This window comes from Sarcophilus harrisii, chromosome 5, assembly GCF_902635505.1.
Source record: "Sarcophilus harrisii chromosome 5, mSarHar1.11, whole genome shotgun sequence".
Lineage (NCBI taxonomy): Eukaryota > Metazoa > Chordata > Mammalia > Dasyuromorphia > Dasyuridae > Sarcophilus > Sarcophilus harrisii.
Window position 1 is genome coordinate 99,362,992 of NC_045430.1, and position 21,763 is coordinate 99,384,754.

A 21,763-nucleotide genomic window follows, 5' to 3' on the forward strand; every position below is an offset into this window, starting at 1 on the left:
TTTATTTTTACTATCTCTTCTCTTTTATGTTTTAAAGCCACAAAGTTGCCAAGGAAATGAAACAAAAACAAAAACTAGATAAATGAGTCAGGGTATGAAGGAACTGTGTGAATAGGGTTCAAAGAAAAACTTTTAATATTCTCAGATAAGTAATCTCTCCTCCTATCCAACCTGTTTATCACTCCATTCTAGCATATCTGTTCCCAAAACTTCTCAGCCTTCACTGGTCTGTGGGGTGGCTCTGCTGGGGGTTCAGTGCCAGGTCAGGATGACCTGGAATCTTGTAAGCTATGCACAGACTAAGCAGGTATGATTGCCTGGGAAGGCACATAAGAGGTGACATGGGAAAGTCCTAAACCCTTAATGGAACTGTGTATGTAATTACCAGAGTGTATACAGAAAAGTCTAAGGTGGGGTAAGGAGGTGAGGTATGTGTAGGGGATATTAGTGCATGATTATAGTATAATTAGTCTGACTTCATCCCAATGGACACCAGAAAAGGATAGTTTGCAGCACCATGTTGGGAGAAGGATTTATTGAGATTTATCATTCAGTGTCCTATTCTACATCTTGGTGCTACTTTCTTTTTGACAAGTTTCTCTGGTATGTCCAGTGTGCCTGCACTAGATGAATGTTGTAGTTTTTAGACCATGAAGACTTGCACTTGTCAACAAATGATTTAAGGATGTCTGTGGGTTTGTGGGTAGGGGTAGTGCATCAATCAGAATCCCATCAAAATCTTTTGGCAGTTAATAGAGATTAAATTTAACCCTGGAACTTGTTGTGGAATCATTCCCTATGAATCATTGTCATTGCAACCTTGTAACATTTCCTCTTGCTTACCACTTAATTCTTAGGATACTTATTGTTGACCCCAAAATACTAGATACTTAATTTCCTATGAAAACATCTGCCATCATGGCAGATGGAGTGTCTTTTGCAAGGAAAACCTGTGGTTAATGACTTAAAAAGCTGCTGACAAAGTGGTTATAATTAATATGCATGCCTCTCAACCAATCATAGATTTTTCTCTGATTGTGAGTTTTGTAGTAGTTGTGAAATTGTACTGGTTTATTCTATTTTTATTGTGCTCTCAATCTATATAAATACTGGCCAAACTCAAGCAGTAGGCGTCCATGACCATAAGAAAGGTCTATAAAATGGAGGAGAGAGCTATGATAAAAGTCTTTTACCTCTAAATAGTAATGTTCATCTCAATGTAGAAATGTGAATGAGGAAAAGGAATCCTTCAGTCCTCCCCCTCTCATGCCTAGCCTCTGTACTTGTATTCCTCTTCACCTCTGCCCTCTGGATTCCTTTGATTATTTTAAAACTCAGTTCAGATTCCTCCTGCAGGAACCCTTTGCCTATTTTTACATATCTCCTCCATTAAGATGAGTTCTTTAAAGTCAAGAATTATTTTTGCTTTTCTTTGTATGCTAGGCATATATAATGTATGTTTTTTAACTGACTGCTGTAGGTTTATGTACTTTTATCAGTTTCCCTTTCAAATACACATAAGAAAGCTGGATTCTTTCATGCAGCCTTGATTTGAAGCTCTCTGGGGCTTTAATTCTTCCATTTTCCTGAAGTTGTGATCATTTCCCTGAGGTATTTGTATGGCAAATTTGCTTGAGGACAGCATAGGTGGGGATCTCTCCTGTTATCCTTGAATCTCAAGCCTCACAGAATTTTTTGCTAGTTTGAACTAATCTGAATGTTCTTGGGTCTCAAGGTCATTGGGCCATCTCAACTGAGTTTTCTTTGCTAAGCACTGGAGAGAATAAAATGAGAGGCTGTATGTAACATTCAAAAGTCACTTAAAGATCCTGAAATTTAGTGTAATTGAAGAAGTTAGGCAAGGATTTTTAGCTCTTTTTCTGAAGAGGATATTTGTGCAATCATCAAAACCTCTTAGAATGTCTCTTGGGACTTAGAGCAAAGAAGACAGGAAAATTTTAGAAGCATTTCAGCAATATTTAAAGGGAGTAGCTTTTGGGTTTCAACTGAATGGGTCTTTGAGAGGAAGCACAGGGAGAATGCTGATAAAAAGAGTGGCAATGGGTAATATTAAAAGGAGGAGGAGATCTGATACCATCAGGGCAGGGTGATGGAATAGAATATTTTTAAGGTGATTACCATACAGAATGTTTTCCTCGGGGCTGTAAGACTAGGGAATTTAACTTTCTAATTCAAGATTCTTTCTTCAAACTCTTAATGTCAAAAACGTTTTTTTCTGTAACTCTTTGAGGCCGTGCAATTTTGTTTTGCAGACTTTTTTATTAAAACTTTTTATTTTCAAAATTTATGCCTGGATAATTTTTCAACATTGACCCTTAAAAAACTTTGTATTCAAATGTATCCCCTACCCACTTCCTTAGATAGCAAGTAATGCAATATGTTAAACATGTGCAGTTCTTCTGTATATATTTCTACAATTATGCTGCACAAGAAAAATCAAAAAGGGGAAAAAAATAAGAAAAAATAAAATGCAATACCCTTTGATACAGCAATGTTTCTACTGGGCTTATATCCCCAAAAAAAGGACAGAAAGGGACCCACATGTGCAAAAATGTCTGTGGTAGTCCTTTCTGTAGTGACAAGAAACTGGAAACTGAGTGGATGCTTATCAATTAGAGAATGGCTAGATAAGTTGTGATATATGAATGTTATAGAATATTATTGTTCTATAAGAAACGATCAGCAGGATAATTTCAGAGAGGCCTGGAAAGACTTACATGAACTGATGCTAAGTGAAATGAGCAGAATCAGGAGATCATTTTACATGGCAACAGCAAGATTATATGATGATCAGTTCTGATTGAACATGGTACTTCTCAACAGTGAAACGATTCAGAGCAGTTCCAGTGACTTTGTGATGAAGAGAGCTATCTACACCCAGAGAGAGGACTATGGGAACCGACTGTGGATCACAACATAACATTTTCATTCTTTTTGTTGTTGGCTTGTATTTTATTTTTTCTCATTATTTTTCTTTTTTGATTTGATTTTTCTTGTGCAATAAGATAATTGTATATATATGCCTATATTGGACTTAACATATTTTTACCATGTTTAACATATATTGGATTACTTGCTATCTAGGGGAGGGGGTTGGAACACAGGGTTTTGCAAAGGTTAATGCTGAAAAATTATCCATGTATATCTTTTAAAAATTAAAAAGCTCAGGCAGCTAGGTGGCACAGTGGACAGAGTGCTGGCCCTAAAGTCAGGAGGACCTGAGTTCAAATTCAGCCTCAGTCATTTTATACTTCCTAGCTGTGTGACCCTGGGCAAGTCACTTAATCCCAATTGCCTCAGCCAAAAAAAAGAGAAAGAAATTAAAAAGCTTCCCTAGAGAATCAACTAAAAAGCTATTAGAAATAATTCACGCTGCATGGACATGTATACATAGATTGTATTTAACATATACTTTAACATATTTAACGTGTTGGTCTATCTGCCATCTGGGGGGAGGGAGTGGGAGGAAAGAGGGGGAAAATTGGAACAAAAGGTTTTGCAACTGTCAGTGCTGAAAAATTACCCATGCATATATCTTGTAAATAAAAAGCTATAATTAAAACAGTGAGAAGGAATCTCTTTAAAAAAAGAAAAGAAATAATTCACAACTTTAGCAAGGTTGCAGGATACAAAGTAAATCCACATAAATCATCATCATTCTTACAAAATCCAACAGCAAGAGATACAAAGAGAAATTCCATTTAAAATAACTGTTGATAACATAAAATATTTGTTAATTTTATCTGCCAAGGGAAAGTCAGGAAATATATGAGCAAAATTACAAAACATTTTTCACATAAATTAAGTCAGATCTAAGCAATTGGAAAAATATCATGTGCTCTTGGATAGGGCAAGCAAATATAATAAAGATGACAACACTCCCAAAACTAATCTATTTATTTAGTGCTATACCAATGAAACTCTCAAGGAACTTATTTTAATGACCTAGAAAAAATGACAAAATTCATCTGGAAGAACAAAAAGTCAGGAATTTCAAAGGAATTAATGAAAAGCAAATGAGGTTAGCTTAGCTGTACCAGATCTAAAACTATATTATAAAGCAGCGGTCATCAAAACTATTTACTACTGGCTAAGAAATGGAGAAGTTGATCAGTGGAATAGGTTAGGTTCACAGAACAAAATAGTCAGTGACTATAGCAATCTAGTATTTGAGAAACCTAAAGACCTCGCTTTTGGGATAAGAATTCCTATTTGACAAAAACTGCTGGGAAAATTGGAAACTAGAATGGAAGAAACTAGGTATTGACCCACACCTAATACTGTATATATAAGATCGAAATGGGTTCATGATCTAGACATAAAGAATGATGATATAAATAAATTAGAAGAACAAAGGAGTTTACCTCTCAGATTTTGTGGAGGAGGAAGGAATTTGTGGCCAAAAAAAAACTAGAGATTATTATTGATCACAAAATAGATAATTTTGATTATTTTAAGTTAAAAAGTTTTTGTACAAACAAAACTAATGCAGACAAGATTAGAAGGGAAGCATTTTTATATCCATAGGATCTGATAAAGGCCTCATTTCTAAAATATATAGAGAATGGACTCAAATTTAACCATTCTCCAATTGATAAATGGTAAAAGGACATGAACAGACAGTTTTCAGAAGAAATTGAAACTATTTGTAGTCACATGAAAAGGTGCTCTAAATCACTATTGATCAGAGAAATGCAAATTAGGACAACTTTGAGATACCACTACACACCTCTCAGATTGGCTAAGATGACAGGAAAAGATAACATATGTTGGAGGAGATGTAGGAGAATTGGGACACTGATACATTGTTGGTGGACCTGTGAAACGGATCCAGCCTTTCTGTAGAGCAGTGTGGAACTATGCTCAAAAAGTTATCAAACTGTGCATATCCTTTGACCCAGCAGTATTTCTACTGGGATTATATCCCAAAGAGATCTTAAAGGAGGGAAAGGGACCCATATGTGCAAAAATGTTTGTGACAGCTGTCTTTGTAGTGGCAAGGAACTGGAATCTGAGTGGATGCCCATCAAATGGAAAGTGGCTGAATAAATTACAGTATATGAATACTCTGGAATAGTATTGTTTTGTAAAAAATGACCAGCAGGATGATTTCAGAGAGGTTTAGAGAGACATAAATGAACTGATGCTAAGTGAAATGAGCAGCTCCAAGAGATATATGAGGATCAATTCTGATGGACCATGGCTCTCTTCAACAATGAGATGATTCAAACCAGTTCCACTTGTGAAGTGATTGAGAGGACTATGGGAACTGAGTGTGGAACACAACATAGCATTTTCATTTTTTGTTGTTGTTTGCATTTTGTTTTCTTTATCAGTTTTTCTTTTTTTTCCTTTCATACATCTGATTTTTCTTGTGCGGCAAGATAACTGTATAAATATGCATACATATATTGGATTTAACATTTATTTCAACATATTTAACATGTATCGGACTGCCTACCAACTAGGGAGAGAGGGGGGTGGGGAACAGGGGAAAAAATTTGAGAAAAAAATTTGCAAGGATCAATATTGGAAAAATTACCCATGCATATGCTTTGTAAATAAAAATATTTTTAAAAATTAAAAAACTTTAACTAAAAAAAGAAAAGAAAATGCAAGTAAATAACAAAAAGAGTAAAAGTGCTATGTTGTGATCCACACTCAGTTCCCGTCCTTCTCTCTCTAGTTGTAGATGACTCTTCATAACAAGACCATTGGAACTGGCCTCAATCATCTCATTGTTGAAAAGAGCCACATCCGCCAGAATTGATTTTCATATAATCTTGTTGTCATGTACAATGATTTACTGGTTCTTATAGCCTCTTTGTGGGGGAAAAAACAAGTTAAACTTAGGAAGTCTAAAGGTTTTTTTGCTTAAATTTCGGATAAATTAATCTAGGTTCACCTAGCAAGTAAAAATTATCCTTAGCTTAAAAATCGCAAAATTTTGGATTATAGTGAATGTATGTAGCCTATGCCATTCCTTTTTTATGGGGCAATGACAGCTGCATTGCTATATATCCGTGCACCAGACATTTTTCCTTGGTACCTAAGAACAGAATTCTTTCAGTAGGCAAGATTCTGCTAAATGAAGTATTATTGAGATTTTGGCTTCTTCTGTTAAAGACTTCCTGAGATCCAGTTGATTTCAAGTCCTTTTCTTCCTGTGAGTTAAAGGTACTGTGCCAAATCACTGATACCAGATCAAATTTCTATCACACTGATTTTCTTCCTCAAAGTGAATTTGGGCTAAAACTTGTAAGGAATATTAAGTGTGCTAGGACTAAAAATGTGTTCCTGTAATTCAAGTAGTTAGAGCTCTGTATGGTTGGCTTCTGCTGGCCAGATAGTGAACTTTAAAGGATGTCTCCTTATTTTGTTGTATTGCAGCTGGAATCCAACATAGAAAATTCTCTTCTATGGATACGAAGGTACTGAGCATTGGTAATCTCAGTGGAACGTCAGAATTGCTGATAAAAGTTAAGACCATACTCTTTATCAGGTAAGTTAGTTTAAAGTGTATTGCTTAGTAACTGTGAAGTCAGGAAAGGTTGTCCTAAGGGAGAATATTCTACGGGCTTGAGGGAGATTGGTTCTTAAATAATGAGTAAACTTTCATAAGAGACATGTAGTATAAAAAGAGATGTTCCTTCTTTTCTTGTCTTTTCTTGCAACAGAGGTTCTCATCTCAGCGGTTCCTCTGGCTACAATGTTTCTGTTAACTGCAGTAAAGTCACATTTACCTTCATCCTAATCCCTAATTTTCTATTGAGATAATGATACTTTTCACACATTTATATCTATAATATACATGGAAGGATGCTTTAATTGAATTTGTTGAATTCTTCTGTTTTTCTGTCCTAAAAGGGAGTTTTGTATTGAGGATCACGAAAGAGGTAACCATCTTATCAGATTAAAACATTTTTTTAAAAAATTATATGCATTTTTTTCAATCATCTAAAATATCTTTTCTCTTGGGAAAACAAAATCAAAACCTATTACAGTTTTATTTTCCATGTCAAAAAAAAAAGTCTCATTTTGCATTTTTGAGTCCTTTACTTTCCCATTAAGAGGGATATTCTAAGTTTCATTTGGAGTACTTTGAAATTGTTCTTGGTCACAATACTGGTCAGAGTTCATAGTTCCTTCCTAATTGATTTTCTTAACCATAATGTTGTTAATACATATTTTTTTCTTTTAGTGCTATTCGTTTTTCTCTATATCAGTTCATACACATCTCAGGTTCCTCTGAAATCTTCTCTTTTAACCTTTTTCATAAAATATCCACCACATTAATGTACCATAATTTGTATAGCCATTCTCTAATTTATAGGTGCAGGTGTGTGTGTGTGTGTGTGTGTGTGTGTGTGTGTGTGTGTGTGTGTGTGTGTGCCTTTCCTCATTTGAACAGTTGAGATGAGTGAGATTTAAGTCTCATTCCCAAATCCTCTCTTCCTTCTTTGTCTACTCATGCATCCTGATTATAGAAGACAATTTTCTCAACCATTTCTTAACCTTCCTTCTCCAGTGTATTGTGTAGTTCCCCCCAGTCCTTTTATTCTTCTCTTAAGATCATTGAAATATAATAAAATCCCTCCTGCATCTTGTCTAATTAGTTTTTTGCTTTATGACCTCTGCTGATGTTAGTGTTCAGAGGGATATTATATATCATTTCCCCAGTTTGAATGGTAAACATCTTAACTTTGTTTAGTACTTTATCATTCATTGTTCATGTTCACTTTTTTTAAATGTTTCTCATAAGTGCTCTATTTGAACTTAAAAGTTTTGCTGTAACTCTGGTCTTTTTATTAAGAATGCCTGGAAGACCTTTATTTCATTAAAGGCCCATTTTTATTCCTTATACTTAGGTTTCCAGGGTAAATTATTCCTGGCTATAAGCCCATACATATCCTTTATTGTCCTGTGATAACAGGCTGCTAAATCATGTGTGATCCTGATTGTTGCGTCTTCATATTTCAATTCTTTCTTTCTGGTTATATACAGTATTTTTCCTTTTACCTGGAAGCCTGGCAGTAATGTTTGATATAACTAATGAATTCTTCCTGTTTTTATTTTGCCTTTTGGTTCAAAGAGATCTGCTACAAGTTATTGCTATACATTGCCTAGGAAAATCTCATTGATATATCAGAATAAAGTTTCCAATCATCTGTTGGCTTCTAAAAATTTTTTATTCTACAGCTCTTGCGCTTATACTAGAATAAGGCTTCTTAAACTTTTTTCACTTAGGACTTTTCTTCTGAGAAGTTATGGGACCCTGGATAGTTAGGTATATAAAGTAGGTATACAAATATTTACTGATAATAAACTCCACATTCAGTTATGCAACTCCATATGGAGTCACAACCCACAATTTAAGAAGCTTTATTTTAGATTTCACATCCATATTATCCATTTCTGTTCAACTTTGGTCACAAATCAGAAATGTATTCCGTTTCTCTCAGCATTGCTTAGCAGTGTTTGTTTTCTTAGTTTAAAACCCTGACTTTTTTTTTTTTTTTTTTAATTTAATAGCCTTTTATTTACAGGTTATATGCATGGGTAACTTTACAGCATTAACAATTGCCAAACCTCTTGTTCCAATTTTTCACCTCTTACCCTCCATCCCCTCCCCCAGATGGCAGGATGACCAGTAGATGTTAAATATATTAAAATATAAATTAGATACACAATAAGTATACATGACCAAACCGTTATTTTGCTGTACAAAAAGAATCAGACTCTGAAGTATTGTACAATTAGCCTGTGAAGGAAATTCAAAATGCAGGTGGGCATAAATATAAGGATTGGGAATTCAATGTAATAGTTTTTAGTCATCTCCCAGAGTTCTTTCTCTGGGCGTAGCTGGTTCAGTTCATTATTGCTCCATTGGAAATGATTTGGTTGATCTCATTGCTGAGGATGGCCAGGTCCATCAGAACTGGTCATCATATAGTATTGTTGTTGAAGTATATAATGATCTCCTGGTCCTGCTCATTTCACTCAGCATCAGTTCGTGCAAGTCTCTCCAGGCCTTTCTGAAATCATCCTGTGAGTTATTTCTTACAGAACAATAATATTCCATAATATTCATAAACCACAATTTATTCAGCCATCCTCCAACTTATGGGCATCCATTCAGTTTCCAGTTTCTAGCCACTACAAAAAGGGCTGCCACAAACATTCGTGCACATACAGGTCCCTTGCCCTTCTTTATAATCTCTTTGGGATATAATCCCAGTAGTAACACTGCTGGATCAAAGGATATGCACAGTTTGATAACTTTTTGAGCATAGTTCCAAACTACTCTCCAGAATAAAACCCTGACATTCTTGTTATCTCGTCCTGTACATCATTCCTCTTAAGGTATTCTTCATCATTACTAAGACTTTGTTGTGATTGAAATTGATAAACATTGAGGGAGTAAAATCTGAGCAAATTTATCATATTCAATTAATAGGATCCAAGACTTCCTTACTACCTGTGTGAGTTTTAGTTGCTTCAGTTGTTTCTTGGTCTTCATGGCTCTGTTTGAGATTTGCTCATTTTACAAATGAAAAAACTGAGCTTAAATCAGCTTAAGTGACTTTCCCAGGTTCACACAAGTGTTAAGGCCAGATTAGAACTCAGCAGAAGACCATCGTGCCATCTAGCTTCTAGTTAGCTAAAAGGACATCATTTAAGGGCTTTGTTATAGTTAATAATGAGGAACCAATCATCTGATACAATCGTATTATGGGCATTCTCTCTTCTGTTTGCCAAGAGTTTCACAAATCTTCTGGTTATTAATATAAAAATGGGCCACAAGATGTATGCAACATTTTGTCATCAGCACCCATTACCCAAATTCCCATTGCTAGAATAAGCCATCACAGATTACAGACAGACAGGTATACTACAGTAGTATACTACAATAGGTGATGAACTTGTGTGTTTTAATAGTCTACAGCTGACATATAGTATTTCCTGAGATGCCTGACCCAGAGTTTCGGCTAAAATTAGATTGCAGGTTTACACAGTTTGGGATAAGATCAGGTAGAGTGTAGGAACAGAAAAAGATGAATTTTTATCATAAGAAAAAGGATGCTCAAATCTTTTTTAAAAGCTTTTAGTTTAAATATGTCATACTCCTGAATTGATAAATAGTGTGTTCTTATTGTGTAATGGGCAAGAAAATAATTGCACAATGTAAACTAATAGAAAATCGTTTTAAAGACCAAATAGAGCTATCACTACTACAAGATGATGTGTCTTCGAAACACACTTTTTTTTATCCTGAAACTGACAGAAATCTTTGTTGTCAGTCTAACTTTAGGACTTTGGAACCTGATCACATCTAGATTATTGACAGCCAGCCAGCATCTTCTGGTAATAGAAGGATCAAGCTGTATGCTTGTCTTCATGTAATAAATGTTTCCTGTTAAAATTGGTCTTATCAATAATTTACATTTCATTCAGAATCATAAAAATTGGAGCCCAAACACAAATTCTAGTTCACTGTTTTAATCCAGATATCACCTTCTATTTTCTCTATAACAGTTAAATTAGATAAAGAGCAGCTAGGTGATAACAGTGGAGAGAGTGCTAGGCCTGAAGTCAGAAAGACTTGAATTCAAATTTGGCTTCAGACATTTCTTAGCTGAATGGTCCTGGGCAAGTCACTTAATTTCTATTTGTCTCAATTTCTTTAAAATGGGGATAATAATATCATCTATTTCCCAGGGTTGTTATGAAAATAAAATGAGATAGTTGTAAAGTCCTTGGCACAGTGCCTGACACATAGTAAATAATATATATGTGAAAGTTTTATGTACATGTATACATACACATAAATGCCTATGTATGTATTAGTTTTTATTAGTACTAATCTTTTTTTATCATGGATCCCTTTAGCAAGTTGGGTTCCTCCTTGGGTTCTTTTAGATTATTTTAAATGCATAAAATGGAATACCTAGAATCACAAAGGAAACAAATTATTGAAATAATGATATACTTGTTTTCCCATGCAAGTTCATGGTCTCCCTGAAATCTAGTGGTATATTGACCAAAAGTTAAGAACCTTGATTTTTAAGTTATTTCCAGATGATAAATATCCTGACTCTTTATACCATATGATTGTGTTCTCCCTCATTATTTCCAATCTTGAAAGATGTTCGTCAGCCTACTTTTCTTCTCATCCCTTAAATCCTTTTTCCTTTAAATTAAGCCTTTTTTAGTGCCACTCTATCCCCCACTTAGATTTCCTTTCTGAACAACATAAGTTCAATACCATGTTGCAGCATTCACTAATTTTATCTTTTATTTATCTTTACTTAATAAACTGTGTGGCAGTATTACATTATTTTTGAGGGGCAGTATTACATTATTTTTGCCTGATGTAGTATGAAAAATTTTTAATTGATATTTTTTGTTTTATTTCACCTTCATTGACAAATATATACATTTCCAGTCTCCCCCTCCAAAAAGAAAAAAACAAAGTTTTTTTTTTCTTTCAAGCATCTGCCATCCCCCAAATTGTTTGCATTGCTTTAATCTTGTCAAAGATGATGTACTATTGGAGTTTCTGAAGTATGTGGAATAATATGCTAGGAGATAAGAATGAAACCATAGCTTCCACTTACTCAAATTCCAATTTTTAAGGAATTAATTTTCTTCGGTTAGCTTTTGTCCTATTTTTTAGGGACTTACTTTCCTCCATAAATTTTTGTAATCTTTTTCCAGGCTATTGACTTTTTTTAATGACTTGCACTACTCATATCTTTTCTCATTTTTTAAATTCTACTTCCCCAATTAACTTTTTGGAATCCTTTTTAAGCTCAGAAAAGTTCAAAAAGAAAGATAGGACAAAATATGGAATTTCTCATTAGAAAAACAAATCATCTCAAAAACAGATCCAAGAGAGTTTGAATGGGGTAAATTTTTTCACACTAAAGAGGCACGAAAGAGCTATTATAATTTTCCATTTACTTCAGTCATTTTAAGTTCTCTTGCCTCAGTTTAGTTCTTTTAGCTTAGTATTATGGATATCTACTTGTTGTCTTTTTTTTTTAATTGTGCTTTTTTAACTTTTGGCTACCATAAAAATGCTGTGATTTTGATAGAGCTGAGGCCTTCCTATCTTGAACCTTCTTAGTGAAATACATCTAATGCTAGGCTCTCCAGAGCAAAAATTATGAATAGGTGAGTAGTTTTTACTGCTAATGCTACCAAATTATTTTCCACATTAGTTGGACTAATTCTCAGCTCCACCAGTAATTTGTTTATTACCAAAGGCGAATTCCAACAGTATTTCTGTCTTTTATCCTTTATTAGTTTGGATATAATCTGAAAGCTTTTATATTGTGACTTCATGATGTTACCTTTTATATTTAGATAACAATTCTGTTATGAATTTGTCACAGTATACATGAAAAGATCTAGTCTTTTCCACTGACTAGTTATAATATGTTTTGTAAAAGAGCATTTTGTTTGTGTGGATCAAATGTGGTCAAAAGTCTTCTTTTTGATAATAGCTGTGTGATTGTAGACGAGTCCAAAATTCTTAGATTTCTTCAACTTTTTTGTGTATTGGACTTCTTAGACCAGTGTTTTTAATTCATAAAACAATACATAGAATTACAAAGGAAGCCAATTATTTTAAAATATTTTTAAAAACTATGTTCATCGAGAGCCCCTTATTTAACATCTTAGTGCCTTGAAGTACTTGTGTCTAAGCGTGGTTATAACATTAAAAAAATAATAAAACATATAAGTATGGTACTGAATAATGCTAAAGAGCTCCATACGGGAACAAGTACCCACTACAGAAAATTTGAAATTTGAAGGGAAACGCCAAACTGGAGGAAGAAAATCTTTGTAATTAATTTTTTTGAAAAAGTCTGAAACCCAAGGTATATTAATATAGATTTTACATGAATGTGTAAATGTATCTATGGAAAGTGACCATTGTTAGAAAGGCTATGGGAAGAAAGCTGCACTGATAGATATTTATTAGAACTATTAGTTGGTCCCAGTCTTTCTGGAAATTAGTTTCAAACTATTAAAAAAAAAAAAAGGCACAGCATACCATATGAATCATCTGTGTCATTACTAGGGCTCTATTTAGATCAAAGAAAGAAAGAAAGGTGGAGACTGAATATACATCAGCAGCACATGTTGTGTTCACTTTTCCCCCCTTTTTCCTTTTTTTTCTTCTTCTTGTGTTTTTTCCCCTTTTGTTCTGAAAGAAATATGTATTTAAAAAATTAATGCAAATGTATAACCAGAAGGGGGAAAAAAAAAAAAACGAAAGAAAGAAAGGGCCCATATGAAGAAAAATTTTCATAGCAGCACTTTTTTGTATTAAAAAAGAACTGAGAACTAAAAGGGAAAACTCGTCCATGGCAAGAATGACTGAGGAAATCATGGTATTTGAATGTTACAGAATATTATTATGACATAAGAAACATTAAAATGGGGAAATTAATATGAATTGATGAAAAGTGGAGCTATTGGAACACAGAACATATTTTATACTATAATATTTCAAAGAAAAACAATTTTTAAATAAACTCTGAGAAATAACCACCACCATTTCATAGACTAGGTGAAATGCAACATAGGACACAAAATGAGATAGATATTTTCAACAATATCTTGTGTAAGGTTTTGTTTTGCTTGACTTTATATTTGATACGAGAATTTTGGATTTGGGCTGGAATAAGGGGAAAAAAAGAAACTTCAAAGGATATTTCAAAATGTGCAGAAGGGAATTGGGAGTCAGTAAAAAAGCTGGACAGCTTTGAAAATAACATGTTAAATTTATTGTATACTTGGACGGAGAAACGATATCAAATGCCATTTCATAGACTGCACATTTGCTTTTCTATATAGAAATGTTTGTCATATTTGATAATAAGTTCATAATTAAAAGTTGATCTCTATTTATTTGGTTTTTGCTGAAGCAATTGGGGTTAAATGGCTTGCCTGCAGTCACACAGCTAGGAAATGTTAAGTGTCTGAGTCCAGATTTGAACTCGGGTCCTCCTGATTTTAGGGCTGGTGCTCTATCTACTGCACCAACTAGCTGCCCCAAAAGTTGATATTTATTTAAAAGAGCAATTGAAAAAGGTATTATGTATGGAAAATGTACCAGATTTATGGATGCTGGGTTTTTTTAATTCTTATGAAATTGACATTAATTAGCCTTTCACATCAAGACTCACATATTAAACTTTAATTTTGGCAGCTTCAGAATTGAGTGAATCTACCAGCTGTTGAATGCAGAGAGGAACCTCGACATCTTAAAATTAGGTAAAAGAAATTATCTAAAGTGTCAAATATCAACAATTATAGAATGTGGAAATATCAAATGATGATTTATATATCAATTATTGAGGGTTATCTTTTTAAAAAAAGAAAATATACAGTGTTATATATTTTTTGCTTCCAGATGAGTATTAGCATCTTACCTAGCAATCTATATAATTATTTGAAATTATATTGCTAACTAGGAAGGATCTGTTTGGGGAATTGATAGGTTCTTGACAATGGTGTAGGGGGTGTGTGTGTGTGTGTATGTGTGTGTGTATGTGTGTGTGTGTGTGTGTGTGTGTGTGTGTGTGTGTGTGTGTGTTTTCACATTCTTTTCTGATATCTTGCATTCCTGTTTAAATCTATATTGTTTGGTTCATGATCTTTTTAGGACAATAAAAACACCATTTAGCTTGATCAGGATTAAATAAAATCTCGTAAATGCTATTTTGAAAGTAATTCCTTGTAGGTACAGGTCTTCCAGGGTGGAGGGGGGTGTCTTTGCTAATAATGTGAATAATGAAGTCAAATGAGGTCAAATTTAAATCCAATAAACTGTAATTCAAGATCTCCTGTGGGCTGCATGTTATTTTTAAAAATTTGATTTTGTTAAATATTTCCCAGTTATATTTTATCTGATTCAAGATACCCTTGAGTATTATGGATAATGTGACAATATGTTTTATATTTCTAGTGTAGAAGAATAAGAGAGGACAGGCTTATATCAACCTGAAAGCCCATCTGTTTGATCTAAATGAATCTGTTTACTCTAAGCCAAGCAGTGGGAAACTTTTATTCAACATTCTGAAACCACATGTTAATTTTTTACTTGTTACTTTTTTCCAGGATATTTTCAATTGCAATATATTGTTTTAACACTGAACCAGTACTATATACTTTTTTTGTCTTGCTGTTTCCTTACAACCTAAGTGTAAAAATTTTAAAGATTTGCTTGTACTCAGGATTTAGGATAAGAGCTGGTTTGTCCTGATGCTGCTACATTGTTCTTCCTTGCCCCTTAATCAAACACAAACCAATTCATAAATTTCATTTCTTCCACAATAGATATGACACTTTACCCATGATCATGCCTATGTTGTGAAGAAGTATTAAAACATTTTTTTCTTTTTAAAAAGCAGTAATTTTGATCTGTGAAACTTTTTTAAAGCACCATTTACCTTATATTTGTCCTTTACCTGTCCTATACCAGAACTGAAAGCTTTTTTTTTTTTTTTTTTAATATTGGTCATATTTGCCATTTTCCTTGCATTTTTTGTTCCTTTACAAAACAACTAGTTTTCATGAACCTGATATAGAGAAAGTGATGGAAATAGAGTAATTGGATGATATAGCAACCAATTTTCTTTCCCTAGAAATTTTAGTTTTAGTATAAGCTTTTTAAGGAACAATTACTGGAAAAAGAATAATGTTTACTTGTCTTTCAGATTACTGACATTAAAAAACTGCCAAAAAAAAAACCTGATGTGGACTATACTGATACATCTTCAGGGGAGCAATGGACTGGAATACCAAACCAGAAGATAATGCTGCTGTTCCATCTTATTTAGAAAGTCAATCAAGTTTTCTAAGAAAAGCCTTAAGTCCACATACCTTAACACCTCAGAATTCTTGTAATTATTCTAGAAATAATCAGGAGGTGTTTGTTTGCCCTAGCAGTAAAAATGCCACTTTACAATCGCTGCAGTATCAAAATATTGAAAGTTCTAAAAATCCTCAGCAAGTCTCTCACCCAGATATGTCTAGTAGGATAGTTGTCATCCCGGAAACTTCCACTGAAAAAATTCCTTTTTCACAGTTGAAAGTAGGACCAAATCAACCAGATCAAAATTCACATAGATCACTTGGAACTCCAAGAAACTCTTGGTTAAGTTCTTCAGTGAGTGATTCTATCTTTTTTAGCAGAGGATTATCTGGTGCATCTCAAACTAGTGTTGGCGGCAGTGTACATAATGCACTTAAATCTCAGGATCAGTATGTCTCATCAAATACTTATACTATGCAGCTACAAATGGTATCCAATCCTTCAAAAGTTCCTACGTTGTATCCAGGAAATCAAGGATCTAATTTATATTCAGCAGAACAGCAAGTTGGGTGGGTACCACCCTGTACATCCAGTGGACTAACTGTGCCTTTTCAACAACCAAGTCAGTATCTTGATTCACAAAGAGGTGTAGTAACTAGTTTATCTAATACAAACATTCAAAAGCAATCTGCTGTTTCAGCTACACCATTACAGATTACAAATAATCAGCTGTTAAACCCTAGTGTAGCTGTTGCAGCACCTTTGCCACCATATCCAATTGTACAGTCACGTCAGTATGCAGCTATTAGTACAGTTACTGAGACCAATAATAGAAATCTTCCTAATTATTATTGTAGATTAATCCCACCATTTCAAAAAAATAGTCAGTATTTAGCTCAAAATACATCTAATGAAGTTTTACATGCTCAACAAATACATCTTTCTGAAACAAAAAGAGGTTTTGGAAGAGATTGTCAACAACAGTGGCAGAATACTAGTGAAAATGGACATCAGAAACTGAATGTTGAAACAAACTATCCCTTTAATGAACCAGGCAATTCTTTTGCAATTGGTGGAATTCCTCACTATAAAAATACACAAATAAGGACAAATCTTTGTGATGCATCTTCTGAATTACTGAGCAGAATGCCAGGACCAAGCAGCCAGATAAATAGTCATTCTCTTGGAGAATGTAGTGGTTTTCTAGGGGATAGTAGTGGTTCTCTCAGGGAAAGTAGTAATTCTTTTGTAAAAGATAGTGGTTCTCATAGAGAAAGTAGTCATTCCATTAATTCAGAAATTGATATTTCAAAAGAAGGTCATTCCAGGATAACAAAAGAAGGGTTATTTAGGGATATTAAAAAATTATTGGCAATGAAAAATGAATTTTTGAAATTAGCAAAAGAAATTAAAATTAAAAAATCCTTTCTTTCTGAAAGTCAAGATAAAACACTTAATTCTTCCTTGCCACAAAATCCTGCTATCTCTCTGCAACTTCCTTCTCAGAATCAGCCTTTTCCACAGTTGATGTCAATTAATTCAGAGCACCAACTAATGAAAGTAGATACAGAAGATACAAATAAAGCTAAAAACACATTGAACACTAATATTAAAGAAATAGATTGCAGCAGACAGATTAATCAAGGCAGTTCAGTTTTGCCAAATTCTGCCTCTTCTGGAAAATTGCAAACAAAGCACATAAATACTCTTTTGCAGGAAACCTCCCCAGTGTGTCAAAAAATCATACCACCTATTAATCCTGCACACGCATTATCAAATCAGACTTCCTTAGATTTTAATAAAGGTGATAGATTTGACACACCACAACAATTATGCAATGATACAATTAATACTTCTCTTAACCCACAAAGACAAAAGGCTTTGAAAAATAAAGAAGACAATTATAAGCTTCTTTCCCAGCTCCTAAAAAGCAATGATACAACTTTAGATTTTACCCCTGAAATAATGAATCAGGAAACATCAGCAAAAAGTGTGAGTAAAAATATGCAGGACTGCAATAAATCTATTCATTCTGAAGTAAAACAAAAAATGGAAGTCATTAGTACTCAATCACAGCCCCAAAGTACAGGAATTCCAATAACTGCTGTTAAAAGTACAGATAGTTTAGATAATTCTGTTAAACTGAAAGATATGACTTCATTTTCGCTTAATGGAAAATCTTGTGCAAAGGATAATAATTATTCCATGGAAGAACTAACAGCATGTCTTGCATTATGGAAAAAAACCCCATCAGAATCCACCAACTTGCAGGAAAATGACAAATTAGGAAAAAACAAAGTACCAGATAGAATGGCATCTCCTACAGTTAAAAGAAACACAAATGAAACAGTTTTGCCCTCTTTAAGTGTTCCTATTGTACACAAACATGAATCTGGAAATTTAAATTTAACAAAGGGAATTGAACTTCAAATTGCTGTTGTTTCTCCTTTAATCCTTTCAGAGGTAAAACCATCAGATGACCAATCAATAAAACCTACTAAGTCTTCATTAGAATCAGTGTTCCCAGTTATTCAAGAAGGTAGTGTGTGTAGTTTGCAAGACCAAATTAAAGAAGAAGCAGTTGCTTCATCAGATGTTAATGTTGTTAAAAGGACAGCAGAAGTTTATGTTGCATCAAATAATTTTGCACTGATGAATAAGTTTGATTCCAAATTACAAGACATAAAATCAGATGATGGAATAGTACATTCAAACATAAATTTGAATTTTTCATCTGAAACATTGAAAAAAAACCTAGGCAAGTCAGAACTACACCCATCACATTTAGAAAAGGATATCTGTTCTCCTAACAGTGCAGACAATTCAGGGCAAGTTAAAGAACAAAAAAAGGACCAGCACATCTCAGTGCAGTTGGTGAATGATATTCCAGTAAGTGATGATATACTACAAATTGCCAGTGTCTGCTCTCTTGTTGAAGGTGATACATTTTATAATTCCCAAATAGCCAATATGTTCAACTCTGTCCCTTCAACACAGGTTGACAAAAAAGAGATTTCTTTACCGGGCAATACTGTGATTGATAATAAACAACTTAAAGAGCAATTAAATCAGACAAAGTTTGAATCTGTGAGTAATCTTAAAGGGCAAAATTTGCTGAAAATTACTGACGTCCTACCTAAAACATCTGATGGGACAAAATCGTTGGAAACTTCAAAATCGTTAAAGCATTGTGAAACAAATGGCAAAATTGTAAAGCAAAAAAAGCACGTGGAAAAGAATATTGAGAAGAAAGAAATTGTTAGTAATAAATGTTGCTCATCGACCAATGATCAACTCGATCTTAACTCTAAAGAAATTGTTGATATATCTAGTGCTCATCACACCAAAGAGTTTCTGTCTTGTATGGTCCAAAATATTGAACAAGCAAAACATGAGAGTTTTCTTGATCAGGCAACATCTGTGAAATATCTAGATGACCAGTTGTCTGAACTTGTAGAAGAATTTCCTTATGGTATTGAACGTACAGACACACACAATATTATACCAGCAGAAAATAAGAATTCATCACAGCAGTTAAACGTGGATCTAGTAACTAAAGATAAAGAAACCAGCCTCAAAACTAACTGTGACTCTGAAGATCCAGTAAACCAAATTAAAATTACAATACTGAACTCGGAGCGCATGAAAGAATTGTTCCCTAAAGAGAGTAAAAAAATCTGTAAAGGACTTGATAACTTGGACAAATTGGAACATTCTCAGAAAAAAGAATCAATGAACAATGCCCAGAATACTGGTGGTTCATGTGTGAATACTACAAAGGATGATGGCAATCAGGATTCCACAAAAACCTCAACAGGAAAAGATGATGTTCATTGCTGTGCATTAGGTTGGCTATCTACAGTTTATGATGGAGTTCCCCAATGTCTGTGTGATTCTAGAAAAGACTTCACAACAGAAGAGAAGCTTGATAGCCAGAGTTCACTTTCAGAAAGCTTGAGTTGTAAAGGAGACCCAGTTACTGATGGGAACATTCTTGCTCCAAAAATTAATAGTCCATTGAAGAATAACTTGCAGAATTCTCTGGCATGTCCTGAAGGGGAAAAAAGTTTGTTTGAAATGGAACAAAAGGAAATAAAATGTTCTCAAAAGGCCATGGAGAAAGAAAAACCTAGTTTTTCTTCAAGGAAGAAAATGGTAAAATATAATGAAAGAGATTCTCAGGAAAATCCACAGAAGTTACTTAAGGCAAGAAACTTAATCCCTTTACATGGGGAAAAGAAGAAATCACATTTTTGGTCAATTAAAAACAAAGAATTTCTTAAGAAAGAATGCTCTTCTAGAGATTTAGTATCAACAGAAAAGTTTAATTTAAAGTTTAAATCAGGTTGCTCAAAATTTAAAAATCCAAAGTGGAAGTTGGAATATCCTGATATGGAGCAGAAAAAGAAAAAACATGAGCTAGAACAGAAAACATGTGTAGTAAATGGGTCTAAGTTGTGTGAGTCTCTTTCAAGCACAAATGAAGAAAAAGTGTCTACAGATGCAGAGTCCACAAACTTGGAAAGAAATATCCACCAGAGTATAATGAATACTTCAAATGTGAATTTGACCTCTTCAAAGTCTGATAGTAGTCCATGTAAAATTATTAAAGTTCTATCTTCTCATGATTATTTTCAGAGACAAAAGCAAAAAGAAAAGATTGTTAAAGGAGACTTAAAGCAAAGGCATGACAGTGAAAAATTAAAAAAAAATAGGCCACATGTTTCTGAATGTGTATGGCACAACAAACTCACTATAAAACTGGTTAACTGTGCAAAATCAAATGAGGGACACGGTGTACGGAAATATAAAAGATCATTAGACAATTTAGCACACCATAATAAAGCCACTAAGTCTCACAGAAACAAGATTCATCATTCAAAAGAGTTCAGAAAATGTAACATTGCAAGGAATGTGCAAGAAAAAGCTGGTGAAAAACAGCTTGATGATGTAGTTATTTTAAGCAGAAAAGTTAACAAATATAACCAAAATCCTCTCCAAGGAAAGGATCAAAAGGAACAAAAGAAAATGTATTTGAACAGAGTTGCCTTTAAACGCACTGCACAAGAAAGTATTTGCCTAACAAAATTAGATTGTTCACCCAGGAGTTCTGTAAATCAAATTAAGTATGACAATGATGATAGCAAATCCAACCAAAATTCATTTTCACATGAGAAGGATAAATGTGAAAAACCAAAAATGCTAGAATTTAAATTATGTCCAGAAGAACTATTTAAGAATGGAAAGAATGAAGAACATCCAGACTTAAAGTCTTTTCCTAGAAAGGAGCAAGTTCCTGTACAAGGTAAGGCACTTTTTAAAAATTGATTTCAGTTACAGAATTTGATTGTAATTGAGAAACATCACTTCTGTAAAGGAGAGAGTGTTGGACTTGGAGTTAGAGACCTGGGTTTAGATCCTTCCAAGGACACTGAACTTCATAGGCCTGGTTAGGCCATTTATACTCGGTTTCGTTATCAGTAAAATGTGTTTTTATGGCTAGTATTCACCTCATTAGGCCGTTGTGAGGTTCAAGTAATTAAACCATTTTGCAAGCCTCAAAGCACTATCAAACTATATTATTGTTATAAAACCTAATATTGATAACATAATTAATAGGAAAATTTAAATTGTAAAATGAATATATTCTAAAGCAACTAAAATTGATCTTTGATACATTATTTTTTCTGTCCCCATTTCTTTATCAGTTTGTTACTTAGTTTGCTATGTTAAAAACTAATAATTCAGAATTCTAAAAATATTATGTGAAATAGTATTTTTTTAAAAAAGTATGCCTATTTCCAAACGACATGTTTTATTTAAAAAAAAAATTAACAAGGGAAATTGAATTCTTTGGATTTTAAAAAAGATTATCTTATTATAATTTATCATTGGATAAGTATACATTAT

The 21,763-nt window shown here is 33.6% G+C and overlaps 1 protein-coding gene across 4 annotated transcripts in view; it reads left to right on the forward strand.

Annotated features, from left to right (window-relative positions):
- The window catches only part of RESF1 (retroelement silencing factor 1), a 59,141-nt gene that overhangs the window by 33,247 nt on the left and 4,131 nt on the right, over positions 1-21,763 (forward strand). For 3 of the 4 annotated variants that reach the window (XM_012550375.3, XM_012550374.3, XM_031938135.1), the window contains 3 exons: positions 6,412-6,523; positions 14,246-14,310; positions 15,756-21,158. In XM_012550375.3, the coding sequence (XP_012405829.1) occupies positions 15,827-21,158 (5,332 nt within the window). In that variant the 5' untranslated portion in view covers positions 6,412-6,523; positions 14,246-14,310; positions 15,756-15,826. Of the gene's footprint in view, positions 1-5,770; positions 6,199-6,411; positions 6,524-14,245; positions 14,311-15,755; positions 21,159-21,763 lie in introns of those variants that run through there. The other variant, XM_031938136.1, reaches the window with a different exon arrangement.